Here is a 22,279-nt window from a genome sequence, read left to right as displayed (position 1 = left end):
AGATCATAGGGCTTGTATTGTTTTTAGAAGACCAGCAAATGAAATGAGAAGAAAAAACCCACCAACACAGTTTAACATTTGAATATGCACTAACAGAAGATTTACATCTCATTTAAGTCACAGGTACGATTTATCAGACTGAAAGTAAAAAATTTAAAGGAACACGTTGCCTTGGATCGGACGAGTTGGTCTATAAAAAGCGTTTGTAACCCTTTTTTTTTTTAATGCATATGGTTGGAAAGATATTTTAAAAGTAGAATACAATGATCCACACAAGTTTGCCTCGAAATTGCGTGGTTTTCCTTTTACTGTGCGAACTAACACGGTCGGCCATTTATGGGAGTCAAAAATTTGTCTCCCATAAATGGCCGACCGTGTTAGTCGACAAGGTAAAAGGAAAACCGTGCAATTTCGAGGCATGTGTGTGTGGATCATTGTATTATACTTTTACAACATCTTTCTACCCATATGCATTTTATAACAAACGGTTACAAACGCTTTTCAAAGACTAACTCGACCGATCCAAGGCAACGTGTTCCTTTAACGATCAGACCACTAGACTTTTTCGGTCACGAGTTACCTGGCCTAATGCTATAATCACTGCTCTCTGGCATCTGGTTGAGTTAACTGGCCAATAAATGCAGTTACCCTACATTGTGTATTATGTACTCCCTGCAAGCTCAGTATTGATTCATGAACACGATTACCGCATGAACTTCCACTAATATCCACACAAAACAAAATGTAATGAATAGTAGGTTTGCAGTAACATTATCAAGAGATTGTTACATGCCTACAGCAGCTCCACATGTACGCACAAATCACCAATCCATCCCTAATCTCTACCCATCTCAGTGCATTTGCTGTTCAGGGAGCAGATGTCATGTCTAAATGACACCACGCTGTATTTCACTGTAAATGTCTTCACCTCGTTTGAACCCAACACCTGCGTTCTGCACTTTACTCAACATAATGCAGATTCCTGCACAGGAAACAAGGCTTCTTGATTCATCAGCTAACATGGCAACTAGATGCTGGGAAAACTGCTCGAAACAGTGCTCAAATGTCAAGGATATCCACTTGGTGAATAACAGGTCTTGTGGCTCAAAATTAACCATGGAAAAGAACTGATTTTACAAGACCAGCTAATGAGTTCTCTCTTTTATATTTGATGATTTCTAAATGGAGGTTGGAATTTGAAACACTACAACAGTAATAATTAACCATTTTCAAAATTTAATATGTGGTTTGGCTCAAAATTAGCACTGCAAATGAAAAAGATTTTCCGTGAACAATTATTGAGTTCTCTTTCTTATATTGGCTGATTTTTATAAGGGAGGTTGGAATTTGAAAAGCAGTAGTAACAGTAAGTCAGTTTCAAAATTTAATATGTGGCTTGGCAAAAAAAACATTAGACTGCAGGACTTGTTCGCTCAGTGCGAAGATTACTGGATAAGAGGTCAGTGGTCCAGTGGGCATTTTGTGCACTGGCTTTGGTAGGCATTTAATAAGGTAATAAAAGAGTGGTGACTTGGTCTTGAATGTTTGTTTAAAACCTTGTGATAAAGGATGAAGGTTCCAGCAGATTGAAAGCCTCTCCCTTTTAAATCTTATAAGCTTCGGCTTCTTGTGTTAAAGCCTGCCATTGTTATAAATTCTTGTTATTATCTGTACTATGCTACGAAAAATGAAAACAAATTTCTGAAATGAAAAAGAAAGGAGAATAAGTTGTTCTGTATAATTACTTATTTTCTATAGTTTTGAATTACTAATCCCACCTTTGACCTCTAACCCATAAACACAGCATTGAACCACTCAGTCACTCAGTCTTAAAGTCTTTAAAAAATAAAATCATTTTTGTCATCCTGCATTATTAACAGTTCTTGAAAGTAAGAAAGATAAATTACATCAGTCATTGTATCTAGAATATCAAGCTTCCTCTAACTGTACACACAATGTTGAATCAAAGTAAGTCATCAACAAGTCAAAGTGAACTGTATTAATTTATGCCCTTTCCTTTAAAGACACTATTACCCCACTTGGTGTATCTCAACATATGCACAAAATTACAAACCTGTGAAAATTTGAACTCAATTGGTCGTCAAAGTTGCGAGATAATAATGGACGAAAAAACACCCTTGCCACACGAAGTTGTGTGCTTTCAGATGCTTGATTTTGAGACCTCAAAATCTAATTCTGAGGTCTCGAAATTAAAATCGTGGAAAAATACTTCTTTCTCGAAAACTACGTTACTTCAGAAGGAGCCGTTTTTCACAATGTTTTATACCATCACCAGCCCTCCATTTCTTGTTACCAAGTAAGTTTTAATGCCAACAAATATTTTGAGTAATTACCAAATAGTGTCCAGACCCTTTAAAATCTGTACTCCTATGAACAAAAATGACAATAACGGATCAGTACATGCCACCAGACGAGGCCACTGAATAATAATAAGTGCATGCTGAGTTCATTTTACAGCACCTTCATCTCCTACACATGTTCATGTTTACTCAGCTTGAAGAAATTAATAATGCAAAAAATGGTTGCTTGGTGAGTATTGATCCCACAAGTGGACAAGTCCTCTGAGTCCTGTTTATTGATATTAAGTCAGGCTAAAAAACAAATAACAGCTTCTGATCTGCGCGGCAACATCAATCCTCTTGAAATAAAGCTCTATAAAAATTTACATGTTTACAGGTATCTCTGCACATGGATACAAGCATGATCTTATCTATTTTAGGTTGAAAAACAATTGACGACAGTGGGACTTGTACCTGTGACCTTTAGATTAACTCAAAGCCGGCGCTCTACCAACTGAGCTATCTACATGATGTAGTCCTTAAAGCCTCTGGACACTTTCGGTAAACAGTATTGTCCAAGGCCCACACTTTGTGTATCACAACTTATATATAAAATAGCAAACCTGTGGAAATTTAGGCTCAATCCGTCATCGGAGTCGGGAGAAAATAACGGGAAAACCCACCCTTGTTTCCGCACGTTTCGCCGTGTCATGACATGTGTTTAAAATAAATCCGTAATTCTCGATATCGAGAATTGATATTGTTTTAATGTTTTCTCAAAAAGTAAAGCATTTCATGGAGTAATATTTCAAGAGAAGTCTTTCACCATAACCTTCTGTAAATCCTGTAAGTTATTTGTAAATCTGTGAACTTTTAATCTTTTTTTCTGTACCGAAAGTGTCCAATGGCTTTAATGTTGTAAGTAAACCTTGGCGCTCTCCCTATTTTGTCAATATCGTTGTTCTTCGGTGCCAGTCAGAGGCCATATATAAGCTGTCTCTGAGGTATAGCCAGGGATCACACCCAAGTTTACGATATAACCTAGGAGAAGTGGCAGCAGAGGGATCACCTTAAGGGAATGGTAAACTGTATTTAAAATATCAAGTAGTAAACCACAAGGGAAACTTCTTTTCAAGAGCAGAACTTGAGCCTGAGACTGCCGGATTTATGTGGCAGCAAACTACCAACTGAGCTTCAAAAAAGTGTGTACAATTGAACGGTAGAGTCATTCTTTGGTAATCAACAAAATATAAAAATTGTGTAATTTTCCCCGAAAGCCTACTTGTTATTAAGATGATAATGATAGCAAGGATCCTGCAACATTATTTTGTCTGAAGTTTCACATTTGGTTAGAAATCAATGTACATGTATGTATGTCAAAAAAGATCGCCTAAATTTGACTTTTTGAAATTATTGTGGCATCTGTTTGAATGCTGCCCTCAATACGGCCAGAGATATAGTTGGTACCTGCTAAACATTGGATAGATTCAAGTTTGACGTTCTTGATGAAAATATTGTGACAGTTTTTTTGCTCTTTTCTTAACAAGTAGCGGGTTATTCAACTGAAACTAGATGACTTTTATTGGATCTTTCTTGGTTGTAATTTTGCCTGTAAATCAGCGTAATTACGCTGATAAAAAACAACCTTGACCCTTCATTTAAATCTGAAGCTACATAGTGTACATCCTTGAATTTTATGCCAGTAGATGTCAGCCTGAATTTGTTTATTTAAAGGTTGCATCCCTTATTGTAATCCCCTTACAGCGGTTTCTCTGATTGGATCGCAACCAAGGCGTGATATCTGGCTGTACGCCAGCATGTCTCCCCACCCCCCCCCCCAACAAAGACAAAATAAGAAGACTGCCAAGACTAGATGAAAGAGATAGAAAGCAGGAGATGAACAAAGAGGTTGAACATTTTGTTGAAAACTTCAGGAATCCAAAAAGTATTTAACGCATAAAACCTTTTATAAGAAACCGTTATATGCTGTTAAATTCTGTGTAAATGTACATTGTAAACAGCAAGGTACATTACTAAGAATGAATGCCAGACAGATCTGAAAGATTCAGTGTCGTAAAATCCATAATCAGTTCAAAATTCCATGTCCGCACGCTGCCTTATTTAATCAGAATCAATGGTCCGAAAGTGGCTCCATTCGACAAGGGGGGAAGCGATTTATAGACAGACGACTAAACTTCCAAGGGGGCTGCGTCACATTGACAAAATTCAAGAATAAGAACAGATTGCACGGTAGACTTGGGGGTATTATTAACAGAAGAAGAAGACAAATCTGTGTGCATCCCGGAAGAGATAAAATGTCAAGAGGTGAAGTCATGGGATGGGAATATATTCCACAGCCCCAGAAAGTGACAAGTGTTTCCAAATTAACACTGCTGAATAGATGAGCTTTGTACTGTAGGATGACATCCACTCAGACTGTACACAAATTGGTGAATACTGAGTCAAGTCAGAACTACTGATCAATCTGACCAAACAACACTGTCTAATTAAAGCAACAATATATGATCACGATTCTTTGAAGTATGTTAAATTTGCATCAGGGATAAAGAATATTAATTTTGGTTTTATGCTTACACCAATACATAGCTCAGGCATGAGAATGGGTGATGATAAAAAAACAGGAAAAAATTCAGTTGATTGGAAATGTCAATATTCCATCATTTTTGTGTGCAAAGCACACAATACGAGCGCGCAGCGCGAAGTCCCTTACAGCCGGGGTCCAGGGCCCGCTTAAGGGCCCTGGGAGCTCTGGGTATTTTAGAAGCTCTGTGGTGGTCTCTGATGCATTTCTGACACCTATTTTTCCAGGTAGAAGAGAGCTACTTTTGTGTGATTTTTCCTCTCTTTTTTTTAGACCCCAACATAATAATAGAACCAATGAAGAAAGCACGTCGTCCGAACGTACAGTGTGTTCACTGGTTCCCAATGTATCTTTCGTTGTGAGGCAATAGCAGGTACCAGTTTACCGTGGCCTGCCGGCGATCTGAGATTCGTGCCGCGCCGCTCATTGGTTCGTGTGCAAACCCGCACGTACACAGTACACAGTACACAGTACATGGTGCAAACAAGTGCATTGTTTTTTCAGTAGACTTTCAAAAGTCTCCACACGTGTTATCTTTGCTGCAGCAGCAAGCACATTACACGCCAACATTATTGAACCGTACCACTATAAATGAAGCAAGGAATGAGGCAAGTTTATACATCTGTCGCTGCTGCTGCATGCATGCGCGATGCCAGGAAGACAACAAGCCGTAAATTGGGCCAGCTGCTGGACGGCAATTTATTGTTTAGGTGCCGGTATTTCATGAACGACGTGTGGGGATGCGCGATAATATCAATTACAAAGGTAAACTTACATTGTCTGACTAGAGAAGAGGGATTAGAGAAATCCAAATGTATACCCCCAAAAACCTACCCCCCGAATTTTATAGCAAATTCACATCGAACTCGGAGACCACAATTTTGAAAGGAAAAAAAACGGAATTCCGGTTTAAACCGGAAGATTCTCATGCCTGCATAGCTACCGGGCAATCTCGGTGGTCTAGTTGGTACAAGACACTGCTCCTCTAGAATTGCAAAGGTCGTGGGTTTGAATCCCAATTGAGTAATATGCCTGTGACTTTTTTTCACAGAACTTTTAACTTAGGTAAGTTAGTGAACAGTGCTAACACAGATCGGTGTACTGGTGTAAGGGTAAACCAAAATTAATATTCTTTGAAGTGTCACGCACAATGATTTAGTCTTACAAAACTCAAGCTCTCAATGAAGCCACTAGGCATCGTTATGCATGGCATCAACAATCACTCAACAGACCCGTTGCCTACGAGGTCACAAGCCCAAACCAGCGCCCTCAATGAGGTCAATGAAGACCTACATGTATCATTGGCTGAAAGTTGTGCGCGGCACATACATGTATACATGTATTATACGTTTCCTTTATTTGACATTCATGCAAGGAGTCTAGCCCTTATCAATTAGGCCCTGCCTACCAACTAGGCTCTACTTTACAACAAACCAACTGTCTAAGTGGTTTGCGCGTACCTACACAAATGTCCTTGGGGAGCACCCCAGTCTATACAATTCCCATATAGAGTCCTTTTGTTTTCCCATTTTTGTTTTGTCCTTGGTCTCCACAAGGTTCCAAAAATGAGCACAGTGTTACATGTATTTATGATGAAGAATAGGATTTTCCTCAATTGTACAAAGCAAAGGTATGTCCACACAGTGACTTCACGGCAGTGGACACTATTGGTAATTGTCAAAGACCAGTCTTCTCTCTTGGTGTATCCATAGACTCTATGGTGTATCTCAACATACACACAAAATATCAAAACCATGAAAATTTGAGCTCAATCAGTCATCGAACTTGCCTAATAATAATGAAAGAAAAAAACACCCTTGTCACACGAAGTTGTGTGCGTTTAGATGGTTGATTTCGAGACCTCAAGTTCTAAATCTGAGGTCTCAAAATCAAATTCGAGGAAAATTACTTCTTTCTCGAAAACTATGGCACTTCAGAGGGAGCCGTTTCTCACAATTTTTTATACCATCAACCTCTCCCCATTACTGGTCATCAAGAAAGGTTTTATGCTGGTAATTATTTTGAGTAATTACCAATAGTGTCCACACAGTGACTTCAACACAAAGCTGTGTGCTCATTTCCAGTACCTTAGATAGAGACCACGGACAGAACAAAAATTTGGAAAACAACATCTTCAATACAAATTAATTTTAAATAAATCCAAAGATTTGTTTTAAGCCCTTACAAAATACTCCACATCAGTACAGAACATATTTGTTATCCTGCGAATCATTTTGAACACTAAATGAACCAAAGTCCTTCAAATCCATAGGGTGGCACGCAGCATGTAACTTTTACCTTAAAAATGCTACTCAAGTTCTTAACCATTTAGCCACTGTACCGCCCAGCCGCCTATAGCGATACACTGTATGCGGTACGAGGAAACCTCGCTAGCTTGTGTTTGTAGAAAAAAAGGAACATCAAAAGAAAACTCGATAGTCATTAGTAGGTCTACGCATTTGTTAGTATATCTAGTTGTTATAGATCGTTATTGATTCTCCCTTCACAGTGGACTTGTCGAAGCAAATGATGATGAAATAATTTAGCTCTTACGAAAAAAAAACGCTCACTATAGTAAACAGGAAATTGTTCATCATTTATGATGATATTGTCAAAAATTAACGCCTTCGCATTTAATCAGTATGAGCATTGAGCCAGACAAAAGCCTTGAAAAGCTATTGTGTCCATTTTATCCGTGCACAAACATATTCGCCATAAAAATTACCGTAGTCGTTTAACGAGAGGCATTTATTGTTCCCATGAGAACTTGTACTTTTATACAAATATTACCGAAAGGGTAAGAAATGGCTATCTTTTAAAATTTGAACTACGATTCCACTAATAAGGGTTAATGGAAAACAGCATGGGTAGACAAGGAACAGAACTGAAAAGCATAATGTAAATAAATGAGCCTTACACACCCTGCTGGTTGCCAACATGACATGTCATGAATTGGTTTGCATCTCCATGGTCTACCATCCGTTGACTTTCCTAATGAGCAAATTGGACGTTTCATCATCAGTTACGTGTACATGGCCCAAACTAATTACTCCGTGTGACGGACTTTGGTTGAATCAATTGAATTTAAATAATTAGATAAAAGTCTAGGCATGTAAACATTGACGCTTTTAGGTAAATTAAAATAATATATCAACCATCCTTCCCGAGGAACATTTTATGGCGAGTTACCGACCGTTGGGAAAAATTCTACTGCACAGGTTGCAGGTGGTGGCAGAACTATGTGCACAGAACCTAAATGTGTTCAAGGAAAATTGCAGAATTTAATAAGTGGTAACCTGAGGTAGGTAACTAGAGATTGGGGGAGGTTGAACCCAAGCCAAACTTAACAGGGCCTTATTTCATAAAGCCGTTTAGCAAAAAAAAAAATGCTTAGCATAAACATGGTAAGCAAAAATAAGCAGGTAACAGTCACTATTAATGTTCATTGGCTGGTAACCTGTTTCTAAAGCAGCTTTCTGTGTTTGTCAGCTTTGAAAACGGGACAAGGTTTAACAAGGCCAAATTTGCATAATTGCACTTACATGAAAGCATTATTTGTAAGTTCTGCCAAGCTTACATATGTACAAATAATTGTTCTGAGTAGGATTTGAACTTTGCGTGGTGAAAGTATTTAACTAAGAGAGGTTTGCGGTAACATCAGGTGACAATCTCTTTTTGAGTAGTGTTAGTTCTGAAAAGAACCGGTGGTTAATGACTAACGTTTCGATCAGTATGATCTCATTGTCTTCATTCTCAAAGCATACTGATCAAAATTTTGCGTGGTTAACATGGTGTTACCGCAAACCTCTCTTAATGTTGTTCTGCTTTAACAGCCTTAGGATATTCTCCATAATTCAACCCCGGTTGACTTGTTTCAAATATGAACACATTCTCACCTTCATAAATATCTCTGACACTGTCAAAATACACGTAGTAATGATCCTGACTGAAGAAAAGTAGACTGAGCCAGGAATCAAAAGCGTAAATAGGAATGATGAAGAGAATGCGAATGATCCAACGCTGCTCCCCTGGGCAGGTGTAGTGCCTTAAATGCTTGTATATCTGCGTCATGGGGAAAGAAAGAGGAAAAAGAAGGAAACAAAAATTACACCTTGATCAAATTACGGCTAATGCTTCAAAGATGCTTTTAGCGGGTAGCCATGTTGGGGGAAGGGGGCTCATTGCATATATTTGGATCAATGTATCAGGGCTTGAAGAAGTTGATCACTGATGTTTACCCCTACACAAGGTTAGACTAGTATACCAGAAAGCCATTCAAGGTTGGATGGGGACACCTTGTACAAAAGTGATTATCATCAACTAAGTAGTGGAAAGGTGTGTACGTACATGTATGTAACTCTATGCAAGTGTAGTAAGGTGTGGAGGTAGCAAATGGTGATTTTCACAGCTTTTGCAAGCTCTTACGCTGTTTTTCGTCTTAGGCATTGTTGTAATAATATCGTTAAATTGTGGTGTGTGATGGGCCAGCGATTAAAAGCACTATGCTCAAGTTCGGGTGTTTCTGAGCAGAGTGGGGGTTCGAATCCTGGTTGTGACACTTGTGTCCCTGAGGAAGATGTTTTTCACCATAACTAGACTTTGTCCTTTGGATGGGACATCAAGCCAGCTAAAATTGATAAGTGCATGCAAAAGAACCCAGAACACTTAGCACAGAAGAGTTGCCAGGGTTGACCCTGGTGATTCTGGTTCACATAGCAAGCACCCTTGTTTTCCTTAGGCTTGTGAGCTATCCAGTGATTAACTTCACTCATCTGGCACTTCTTGTTTTCATTTTTAATAATAATAGGCTATTGCCCGCTATAAACAGTATATGTTGGTGTACACAGTCCCTTTGCAGTGTGTCACGTACACACTACAAATTTTCATGAAACAGCTTTCCATAAAATTCTGCACTTAGTGTGCCCTGTAAACAGGTAAAGGGCATTAATTCCATGAGCCATTAATGTAAAAATTCACAGTAGGTAGCCATGAAATTGGCCCAGTCGTACACGGCTCGTAAACAGCTCGTACACAACGTACATTACATGTATGTCAGCATGATACAAATCAGACCAGATTCTTAACAGGTCTCTCAAGGATCTGTCTGCTTGCTTTACATGGAACAGAATGTGAACACTATTTTATTTGTATATTTGTTTGTAACAATAATATGGGACTGCATGCCTTGATATTCAAGTTATCTCTGACAAAGGCCAAAGGACAAACCAAAAGCCCAATGAAGTTTTTTTTCATTTTACACATTTTTGAAACATTTCCAATGAGACGACATGTGAAATGGACATTTTTGAACAACAATTTTGACCATCTGTGTTTTTCAGTGTTATTGTTTGACAGTTTACATACATGTATTTCTCTTACTCTTTTATGATTTTCACCCAAATAAAAAATATCCCCCATTTTGAACAACATACAGTGTAGCCTACATATTATAAAATAAGACCTGACACATACTTTTTTCAATTCCTCATACAAAAAGGTTTTATCATGCGTTGTTCCTTATCAGCTCAGATTAAAACCACAAAATTTCAAAATGAAGATTATAAAAAAGATAATACCTCATTCCTGATCATTGTATTATAAGGTTTATGTATTTTAATTGTATTGACATTATATGCATAGACTATGACACATACAGTACACACAAATACTATAATGCATAGTTTTACATTAGATGCTAAGTAGGGGAGAGGACTGCCATATGCTGCGTTTTATCATGACCGCTTCGCTCTGTTTTTTTCCTTCCTCCCGTTGTTTTGAAGTTGCGCCCGGAGCTACAGTTAGGGCAGCCTTACGCATGTATTTTAATATTGTGGAACAGTTTTACGCACGGTCTGCTTTGGTATTCAGCACATGTTGTGAATCACTCTGGAGTGGTGTCCTGGATGGTTTTTTTACTGGATGCACGAAGGAACGAAATAGAAGAATCCACCATATGCTCGCCAAGATACCTTCACTTTATTAGTATTACATTGTACAATAGGAATATCACAGTTGAGCAATCAGCTGCAAGAAGGAACTTCTAGAAATAGAAGAATCCACCATATGCTCACCAAGATACCTTCACTTTATTAGGCCAAATAAATATTAAAAAACAGTTGATCGTCCCCCTCCTTCACCCTTATTTTGAGACGACATCCTTTTTTTACAATTTTTTTAGTCTACATTTTAATGTCAAAAAGACAAATTTAACCTGTGTATTTCTAGATTAACTTAATAATCTTTAAAGAACTTGTAACTACATTTAAGTAAGTGATGACTTTAAACTGAAGAATTGATGGCCAGTTTGAATTATATGCTTGGCGGTCACCTTCGACAGAAATAACAAATAGAAAATAAAAAGGCCCAGACCCTCCTCTTTTTGGAAAAACCCAGATAATCAACTGGTATTTTTTTTACTTGGCCTTAGTATTACATTATACAATAGGAATATCACAGTAAGGCAATCAGCTGCAAGATATCGACTGATATCAAGCCATCTATCTTAATTAAAAAAACCTACTTGAACATGATGTCAAGTCAACATACAGGTACCTGATATAGCAGGGTAATTCTTGAAAACTAGGCAGGGCTAACCTGCAGAGTCTAGTAAATTGTGTTTTTTGCTAGCCAACAGAAGCATTGAGTAGCGAATAAATAACAAGACAATCTTGTAAATATGTTCAGTTGAGAAACAAATACTTCAGTTGAAAAAAAAAACCTGGGGTTTAAAAAAAAACTTGATTTAAAAAAAAAATCAACCAACATAATGTCCTTAAAACTGTAAAAATAACAAACACGAAAACAAGACAAAGTGATATTTAACTGTGAGAGTATAAAGGGCATAGTACATGTAGTCTACATACAATATTCCATACATAATACATGCACAATGTTGTACAGTGTATGATGAGCATATTTGCTAACTGTGCACACAAAATGCAATTACCGAGGGTAAGGAAAACTATCACGCACTAATGATTATTTGTATTGATCCACTGTAAAGTGTTTACCTTAGCATAAAAAACAGCTTCCTATCACTCAAGATTAAAGACAGAGTCTACATGTAGCTCAGTAATAAAACAATGTCTATGGGCAAATGCCAGAAAAATGTTGAATGTAAGGCTCAAATTTGAAGAAAAACTCAAAACTTGACACCAGACCACAGTGCTTGTACAGCGTACATGTTACTCTGAACTTTGATTGAACTGGAAGAATGTACACTGCCATAGAGTTCCAAGGCTCTAAACATATATCCTCTTGCATGCCAAAAGCCAAGTGGGTATCAGGTGTACGAAGTATCGTTATATTATTGTGGGGGTCGATCTCGCAACCACGCGATCTCGCAACCACGCGATCTCGCAACCTCGTACAACGTAGTACACACGTACACCACGTTTATTACAATTCTGTCCCAATTCACTAGGACCGGCAGGGATCTGTGGCCCAACCTGGCACTATCGACTGCCGTGGCAAACTTCTGTTGTGCAGCGCAAAATACTTTTCAGAAAGTAATGCAACCACCCTCATTTTCAATGTTGTCACATGCACAATACAATAATACAATAACACAACAATAAAACAATAACGAACGTTTATGTTGGAATAACAAAAGCAATATAGTATGGGGTTCACAATGGTTCAGTAATAAGCAATCAATATAATCAAGACAACATTGAGGTACATGTATAAGGTGAAGCACGAAGCTTTTGTACCCTTAACCTATGGACAGAATTGTACAACCAATGAACGGTTATGAACCTAGGACAAGGGACAACAAGGACAGACGAACACATGTAGGTGTACCAAATATACAAAAAAGCAAGCTACCATTAAATTGACTCGTAAAGCACTATAATAATAATAATAATACTATTAAATAGTTGTGGCTCCTTATATAGCGCACATGTCCATTACCCAGTGACGGTCCTGATGCTGTAACATACAGTATTTCCTGTCAGATGTGGGACTACGTTTGAATTAAGAAACCTAATTCTGATAATACCATAAAATGCTTTACAAGATGCTGTGGCGCAATTTTTTTTTTTTAATACAGGTAGTGGACAAGGCAAGGCCCGAATTACATTATTATTTTATCCTTATCACTTGCTGAGTTAGAAGTTAGAGTTAGAGGCTCATTAGAAATACTAAACAATAAACATCAACTTGAGTTTTTAATTGAAAGTGATGCCTTGTCTGTATTAGATGCAAAGCTTCACCGCTGGTGCAGTATTTGTTTAAATGTATTGTCTTGGGGTGCAATTTCCTTGTGAGACTTCAGATGCCCACGAATGGCGAAAGCTAGTCTCAAAAGGTTTTTTGTTATGTTGTAGGAAAAAAACGCACACAAAAACTGCCAGATGTGTTCGGTTTTGAGGTTAGTATAACGGTACCCCAATGAAAAATGACAATTTACTTGTCTTGATTTAGTGGTCCAGTGTGATTGCAAATACAGTACTACTAGATTGTCTGAACAATTTTCATTTCTAGACAGCTGAATTTTCCCAACACAAATTTTCCATACATAATACAAAAACCTTCAGCAAACCAAATTGGTCTATATTTCTGCTCACTTGTACTGTGGAATTGCCTTTATTACCAACGCTCTATCAAGGCATTGAATAATTACCACTGAAAAGGTAAAGCTTCCAGTGAGCGTTTCAGGGCCCAATTTCACAGTGCCAGTCAAGCAAACAATTTCTGCCTGCAATTCTTATCAACTTAGCATAATTTTTAAGCAGAGGCAAAAGGCATGCTTGCTGACAATAATTTCATCAGCATGGATGTGATGCATTCAGCACAAATATGTTGTGAATCCAATATGCAAAAACCTGTCAAATCCTGTTATTTGTTTCTGAAATATTTATTGCGCTTGACCTAATTTGTGTTTCTACTTTAGTAAGCACAAATATTTTCCTACCAGTAAACAACCTTGAAGGCAGTGGACACTATTGGTAATTACTCATTGGTAAAAACCTTTCTTGATCACAAGTAATGGGGAGAGGTTGATAGTATACAACACTATGAGAAACAGCTCCGTAGTTTATGAGAAAGAAGTAATTTTAAACAATTTTGATTTTGAGACCTCAGATTTAGAATTTGAGGTATCAAAATCAAGCATCTGAAAGCACACAACTTCGTGTAACCATGGTGCCAAGGTGCCATGGTGACAAGGGTGTTTTTTCTTTCATTAATAAATTCTTGCAACTTTGATGACCGATTGAGCTCAAATTTTCACAGGTTTGTTATTTTATGCATATGTTGAGATACACTAACTGTGAAGACTAGTCTTTGACAATTACCAGAAGTCCCCAGTGTCTTTAAGGTAAAGAGCTTCAATGCAATTGATTTGTACGTAGGTCATGTACAATATAAGTATTGGGAACAGTGAAAGCTAGTTTCCAAATTATCATCTAAAAGAAAAGCAAATTGCAAGTCAAATATCAAATGCAAACAGAAAAAAAGACCCACAATTTGCGTTGTATTATTATTATTTTTTTTTAAACAGTATTTGCACCAATAAGGGGCAATTCAGAGATTAATGTTTACAAATTTCAATATTTTCCAAATTTTGTTTGTAAACCCACTGAGCCCAACTTTGTGCAGACTTTACCCTAAATAGAATAATTATATCACCCTGTGCTACAAAAAAAAAGTAGGCCTAATGCCTCAAACGAAGCAAAAAATTAAAATCAATGCTTTCCCAGACTCCGAAGTTTGTAATAGATTTTATGGCTTCCAGCTTGAGCTTCGCATTTGAGGAAATGTTTTGCCATCTCTTCATTAGGCCCTAAATATTGAAACGTAAGCTCTCATGAAAGAGGAAATAAGTACTTCATTTTAATATCCCTGTTGAAAAGAGAAATGTTGATTCCATGATAGCATGAATTCACATTTAGAGTATGATGCTTTTTGATGAACTTAATTGTTAACCTGAACAAAAATTAACAAAAACTCAATTAAACAAACAGGATTTATATTATAAACTCGACATTGAAAGAAAGAAACTTTTGAAGGAGCACCAAAGTCAAGAACAGGGCAATAATGGCATGGGCTCATTGGCCTTCCAATTCATGCAACGTTTACATGTAATTCGGTGACTTATTAAAGGTACAGGTTGCTTTGGATCGGTCGAGTTGCTCTTTGAAAAGCGGTCTGTAACCGTTTGTTATAAAATGCATTAGGTAGTAGATGTTGTTAAAGAAGAATACAATGATCTACACAAGGTAGTAGATGTTGTTAAAGTAGAATACAATGATCTACACAAATATGCCTCGAAATTGCGTGGTTTTCTTTTGACCTCGTCGACTAACACGGTCGTGATGTATCTAAGTAAAACCGTGCAATTTTGAATGATACTTGTGTGGATCATTATATTCTACTTTTAAAACATCTTTCTAATCAATGCATTTCATAACAAACGGTTTCAAACTCTTTTTATAGACCAACTCGTCCGATCCAAGGCAACGTGTTCCTTTAAAGTTTAAAGTGGGTGCTACGTAATTCACAGGACTTGCTTAAAAGCACACCTGTACATTGTTTGATTTTAGCCACTCCAGTATGTTATAGACTCGGGACTATTCTTCACTTACCGGTACTAGACAAGATAGTCTTGATAAACAAATGCAACATGAACATCGCGTACTTTACAACAATGGAACTTTCCCATGGAGGACGCCTTTGTTGATGTTTTACACCCACTACATGTAAACTGTCCTTGTTATCATTTAATAATAATGTTGACTCCCAACAACAGTAGAACCCTTGCATGTGACGTCACACAGGGTCAAAGCAGGCAAATGATTGGATGTTAGATGCTCTTTGTGCGTGAAAACTTGCACGTCAGTATAGCATTTCGCGTTATGCAAGGATTTTATAGATTGGCTGAGAGTCAAAAGTGCAGCCAATACACTCGTGCACTTTTCCATTGTTTTAAATCAAAGATGACGGTCGAATTGCAACCAATCTATTCAAACTCACACAATCCCATCCATAGGCCTACATGTACCTCCTAAAATTTAGTAAAAATACAATTTATTAAAATTTCCATACAATCAACAGATAACTTTTCGTATGGCGCCACCACTTTTTCACCCTTTTTTACAAAAACTAAAAAGGGATATCTCATTGAGGTTAATAAGATACTATATTATTAGTATATTATTTCATATTGAATGAAAAAGTGGTGGCGCCATACGGAAACTTTTCCAAAATATATGCTATACCCTGCAGTTACTTTCTTCCTCAGACACAACTTACCTGATGACAAGTAATAAGAATTGCAGCCCAGGCAAAAACACCAGCGATTGTTTGTGCTGCTGCCGTCTGCAGAAAGATTCGAGAATAAGCCGGCACTTCTGTCACATTACTCTCTGTGATTGTGGTGGTATTCGGGTCGAGAACAGTGTGTAAAAGCGTTGTTACTACATCCTTTGGCGATGTCGTTACCATGCTTATAACTGAAGCGGAACCACCCGGGAAGGTCGGCGGTGTATCGGGTGATTTAGTCGGTATCACTTCAGGACTCACGCCAGATGACTGTCCGGTAACTGTTGTTATAACTGTGTTGAGAGTTGCGACAAGCACAGCCGCTGCCGACAAAATACTCGGTGATTCCGTCATTTTTAGTTTAAAAATACAACTCAAATTGTATCAAGAAAGAGTGTTTACCTAAGTTGGATACATTTTGAAACCAGAGAACTCTGGAATAACTGTCAAAACGCGTAATTAATTGGTAACATCTGACCGCCACACAACCGGAATAACACAAAAATTGTCTGCTAAATAATTGATCAGCGAGTCGGTCTGGCTTCGTATTCACTTAAACACAATAAGCACACAGCTAAGACGATGCTTAGGGACCAGACTAAAAAATACAAGTCCTTACTACGCAGGCGCAGTATCATTTTCAGTAGTAGTATCGGTTTTACTCATGAATGTAACTGTCACCTGTTATTTTTATCTCAGTAAACTAATTTGGCGCTTGATTAAACCTCTTTTGGAAAATTACATTCCTATAAATAATGATCGGGGCTAAATTCTTTGAAAACTATTTAGTTTTAATGAACAGTTGTTGTGTTAAAAAGGGGGTGAACATGTCGTTTAAAAACATGATCGAGATCGAAAAGGGGCGCGGTTCCAGGGTTTCAGTCGGTAAATAAACAAATCATGACTGAAGCTCATCAACTTGTTGTATTGACATTGAGACGTAGACCCGTATGACGTGGTTTTTAAGTTGAGACCCGTATGACGTGTTCTTGTGATCTGACATGACTGTTTGATCGGATTGAGAGTCAAAGAATTTCTTCAATTTACAATGAAGATAAAAATTGTGATTTGAAAAGGGACTGTATTTTGTGACAAATTAATTTTAGAGTAACCCTCTCTCAACTACAGGCCATCGGTTTTAGAACTATTATTGACATTAAAAAAAAATTATTATGCCCCAACAGATTTTGTTTACCACCGTGGCTCTTAAACCTTATGTGAAGCATAACTGTACCTGCTTTTATAAAACACTGGTTCTGTCCAAGTGGTCCTTCTCCAAAGAATTCCAGCGAAATGGAGCTACTTATTAAAGGCCTGGAATCTCATCTTTAAGAGGGCAAGGCCCCTTTAATTTTTGCAAAGGACCCTGTCATTAAAAAACTATAAAGTCTATGGGAAACATTCAAAGGGGGCACCAGGGCGAAAATAGGGCAGCAGGAGGGCATGGCCTTCTGTCGCCTCTGTGTAAGGCCAGGCCTGCATTAAAAAAAAATGAAAGTGCATAACTTTTTTTTTGGAAGAGTTAATTAATTTCCACAATCTAATTTCGATATGGTTAAATTTTTGCAGGAATTTTCTGAATATTCATGTCAGACCTATTCTGATTTCCGACTGCAGCAATTTAAAATAAAAAAGTAAAGGTGATATGTGACATCAAGTGATCCTATTTGCTCGACTATGACAAGTTTTCCCCCAGTTTTTATTACTCCTGAATTTGTTATCAATGCTGTAAATGTTGTATTGTGCCCTGTAGTTTGAATTTAACCCAACCCCAAGTGTAATTGTTACTTTTCCCCAATTTTTACAGTAACTATATCTGCTCTAATAAGCACACTAAAAATGGATCTATTCAATGTTATTGAAGTACCTCAAGAAATTGATAACAAACAAATTTATAACATCATATTAGTATTGTTTTCTCCAATTTCTACATAGCATGAAAATTTTCTATTAATTTGAATCATTCGATCGGAATCCAAAAGTTACACTCTATTTTCGTAATTGAAGATGAGTAGGGAGGTCTTGAATTTTATCTTTGAGAGGGCAAGGGCATTTTCATTTTGCAAAGGGCACTTCTTTTGGAAAATTCCAAAGTATGTGGGCACCAAGGCCATGGCCAGGGTAAGGCTGTGTGGATAACATTTTTGTTTGCACAAACTCCGAGTACAAAATTACCCAACAGAAAAACACAAACTTCACACCAAATTTCCTTTGTTAGACATTTACAAGGTGATTTTTTTTATTACAATTCAACAAAAAAGAAAGTTGTCATTGTAAGACCCCAAATACTGGCTATATTCAACCAAATTTCATTAATTCACCCCAATGGATTTGTTGTTTTGTTTTGTCTATAACATTATAACTTCACTTATTTACAATTTACCATACAAATATCAACTGAACAAAATAAGCATTTTTTTTAAATGGATAAACTCATGACACTCCCATTCAACTCAATAATCACATACTGTTAAACAGCTTTCTTAACTAGTATTACCAAATGTGCAATAAAAAATACCGACCTGTTTTAAAGATGATAATAATTATGAAATATATACATATACATACATAGACATGTATATATATATACATGTATGTGAGCCAACCTGCTTTTCTACTGTGCTTTTCTGCTTTAAATATTTGCACCTTGTTTTCTTCCTTTTTAATTTTAAAGTTTTAATAGATACTTAACTTTCTTTTTTAAGAGATAGTCATATAGTGACGTTTACAAGAAACTGTAATCTGGGGGTTTGTTTACGGGAAGGAACGAACACAAATTTGGAACGGGGAAATGTCGCTGGACAAAAGAATGTTCGACTTCTACATGTACATATATTTGTAATTTTGTTTTCAAATTTCAAGAAGCATTTTATCGAAAAAAGTATTAGCAGATGCTTGAGATCGTTTCTAACACACCAATGTCAAGAGTTTTACTCAAAATGATGGAAACTCCAACTTCTGTGTTCCTTTATACTGCTTTAGTGATAAATTTTAGAAGAACACATAGATTCTGGAGCAATTCTCCCCTCTTAATGGTTAACTCTGTGCGAAGTAAAGCAACACCAAAAATTGTATATTGCACGCCTACTTAAAAGCTTCATAACAGCAGCTGTCTTAAGGAAACATTCAAATGATCAGATAAAACATCACTATTCCAAATAGTCAAAGATTAAAATAAGGTTGTTCACTTACACTTCTGTATATAGACTGAATAAACTCAACTTGATGAAACAAATTTACGGTTAAAATTTGACACATGTTCGCCTTTAAATCCTCTGCCAGCCATTTTGAATATACTTTGATGAACACCATATTCGGCAAGAACACACAAATATAAAAGCCTAAGCCCACTCAACTAAAACTGCTTAACCACAAAAGTTAGCTAGGCACTTAACAATTCTGCTTACCAGATAAGGTTAAACTACAAGCCAAAGTAGTAAAGTGTACTGTTAGTGACTAGGGTTACCCGCATATTTTTAAGCAGTATTTTAAACTTAAGCAGCTGTAGGATATGAGGCTTTGGAGAGTGCAAGGGAGGTCCCTCAACTAGAACAGAGTTAATTTCACTCTTCTGATCCAAGGGTCACGACATACAAGTCACGTTACAGGAAACCGTTTCGAAGGGGGGGGGAACTTTCTCATTGCAATGTCCTTATCATTTCCTTGAGGATGGTAAAGACACTGTTAGGAAAAATCATCTCTTGTGCTACTGTTAACTGCCCCTGTATAATATGCAGCGGATTTCAATGGTTGCGTCCAAGTTGACTGAAACAAAAATAAGCAAATGTGACCCAGTCCTGGCAGCTGTTAAACCTGAACATGTTCCCATTTCTAGATTTGAAGTACAAATGGACAATTCTACACTGAGTATTCCGCTGTAGCATAATGTTAATGGTCATGTAATTTGCAAAATTTTGCGATGCCATTCTTGGGGAAACAAAAACTACAATTTCTATTGCGCATAAAATTATCACAAAATCACTCCGCATGAAGTTATTATAAATCATTTGAATAAAAAAGTATTCATTATCATTTTTGGGAAGGTCCAAAAACCAGATAGAATACTCAAAGTAGGAAAAGTCCATAAACAAAGGGATTAAGTTGTATTTTCTTTAACATCAAATATGCCTTGAAAGTCTCCGACCAATTGGTAAGTTTCATCCCCCAATTTTGGAAAGCAAAAAATACTGGTACTTATTGGGTCTCTTTCTCCACATAATCTACACAGTATATACAGACTGACGATTACAGATAACATGTGAATATCTTTCCATTTTGGCAAAAAAAAGAAAAAAGAAAAAAATCAGAAACAAAATTCATACACACAAACTTTAAGATCCAATAAGACAAATGGAGAGAAGTTAAATAGTAAAATGACAGATATGGACCTATCTACAAAGTATTCACAAAACATAGCTCCATCCTGGACCACTAACATACAAAGCTTTTGTAGGTTAGATTTTAAGCCCGTTACAGCGCAACTGGCACCCCATGTCCCATTCAATTCTGCTGACAAATTATATAAAAAAACACCCACTTTTCATAATTGGACACCCTCTCGTTGGCCAATGAATACAATCAGTCCGATACTTTCGTGGAAGGTTTGGTTTGTATATATCCTACTTACATCCATCGTTCCCCAACACTCCCAAGTTTAAGAGCACGAGAGAAGAATTTACAACCTTTGCAATCTTTCCTTTTGTAAACATGTCGGCCCATTGTATAAACACAAAGAAAACTTACTGACTTTAGAAACATGGCGATCAAAAACTACGAGAAGAAAACTTTCATCAAAGGTATTATACAGGATTGGCAGAGCTGACAAAATAGGCGCAGACAGAGTTTATGTTTTGTGTGATCAACCCTACACGTGAGTTAATAAACTTGTGCAAAATTTGGGCTTAATCCTTTGTGTGAGTCAGAAAAAAACAGTGAAAAACCCTACACATCAATTTCAACTTGTAAACACAGCATCCTTAATTTTCAGTTGTTAATTTTTTGTTTAAGTTTTCAGATTAGATTTCTTGCATATGACTTCATTTCCTAGAAAAACCTTTTTCTTCTTTTAGTCTGAACTTAAGAATCAGTAAGCTCCAAGACTAAAATTAAACAAGGATTTGGGTTTTTCCTTACCAATCCTTCATAACATCTTTACAAAACAAACAAACTGTTTAACTCTTGTGGAAATATGATAGTCATAGTTAAAGTCGAGGATGACAGTAGGTCTAGCTTTCTTAAAGGTAAAGCCTTCCTCTCTCCTAGCCAAGCATCGGACATTTCCCCTGTGAAACAAACCTAAACCTTTTCACATGACAAATCTTCTTTATAAACATAGTCACAGGTACATATATGGATTGAACTAGGCTTAATCTGATCAACCGCCATATTAGACGATAAACAACGGAAAAGTGAGCGCGTGCATACGCTGCACACAACTCTCAGCCAATACTAGCCTTTCACGCGTGCATGTTTCATCAACGATGCTGGTCAATGACGTCACGCACAATCCATCAATTGATGGTTATTCCAGTCAATGACATTCTCCTACTAGTTAGGGACCTACAAAATGTATACTTATAAACCAAATAGTTACATAATACTGTACTCCACAATCTGTCTGGTACTATGAGGACCAAAGTTTCCGGATTTATCCAAAACAAATCACTTACGAAATGTTCCAATAATACATGTAGGTGTGTCATGGGCAAGTCATGAGGGAGAGGATCCAAATCCTGGTTGTGACAGTTGTCGTTCTTGAGAAAGACATTTGACTATTACATGCGTCTCTTCACATGGAGTGAATGGGTACCGGTGAGAGCAGAGATTGCCCTTGTGATTAATTTAGCTTGATGTGCTATGAGCAACACCTGGATACCGGCGCGATATAAATGGCAATTATTCCTAACATCATCCTTTTTTTCACAACTCACAAGGAATATTTGCTTGAACACAATTAGCAGCTACAGCTACGGCTACGGCTAGATTTATGCGTCATCATGCGTTGACGTATAGTAAGTCCTTAGCAACACACTTAGCAACAGCAGTAGCCGTACCTGTAGCCGCCAATTTGGATACTACCTTACACAGGCAATCGTTCAACCTTTGTTATGGA

The 22,279-nt window shown here is 37.2% G+C and overlaps 1 protein-coding gene across 1 annotated transcript in view; it reads right to left on the bottom strand.

Moving 5' to 3' along the window:
* LOC117292581 (transmembrane protein 184B-like) overlaps nt 1-16,663 on the bottom strand; it is a 30,144-nt gene extending 13,481 nt beyond the window's left edge. The window contains exons 1-2 of the mRNA XM_033774689.1: nt 16,159-16,663; nt 8,799-8,964 (exon numbers count right to left, since the gene is read on the bottom strand). Of these exons, the coding sequence (XP_033630580.1) occupies nt 8,799-8,964; nt 16,159-16,521 (529 nt within the window). The 5' untranslated portion in view covers nt 16,522-16,663. The remainder of the gene's footprint in view (nt 1-8,798; nt 8,965-16,158) is intronic.
* Between the last annotated feature and the right edge of the window lie 5,616 nt (nt 16,664-22,279).

The sequence above is a fragment of the Asterias rubens genome, chromosome 7 (assembly GCF_902459465.1).
Source record: "Asterias rubens chromosome 7, eAstRub1.3, whole genome shotgun sequence".
Taxonomy (NCBI): domain Eukaryota; kingdom Metazoa; phylum Echinodermata; class Asteroidea; order Forcipulatida; family Asteriidae; genus Asterias; species Asterias rubens.
This window is presented reverse-complemented; position numbering and strand designations above follow the sequence as displayed.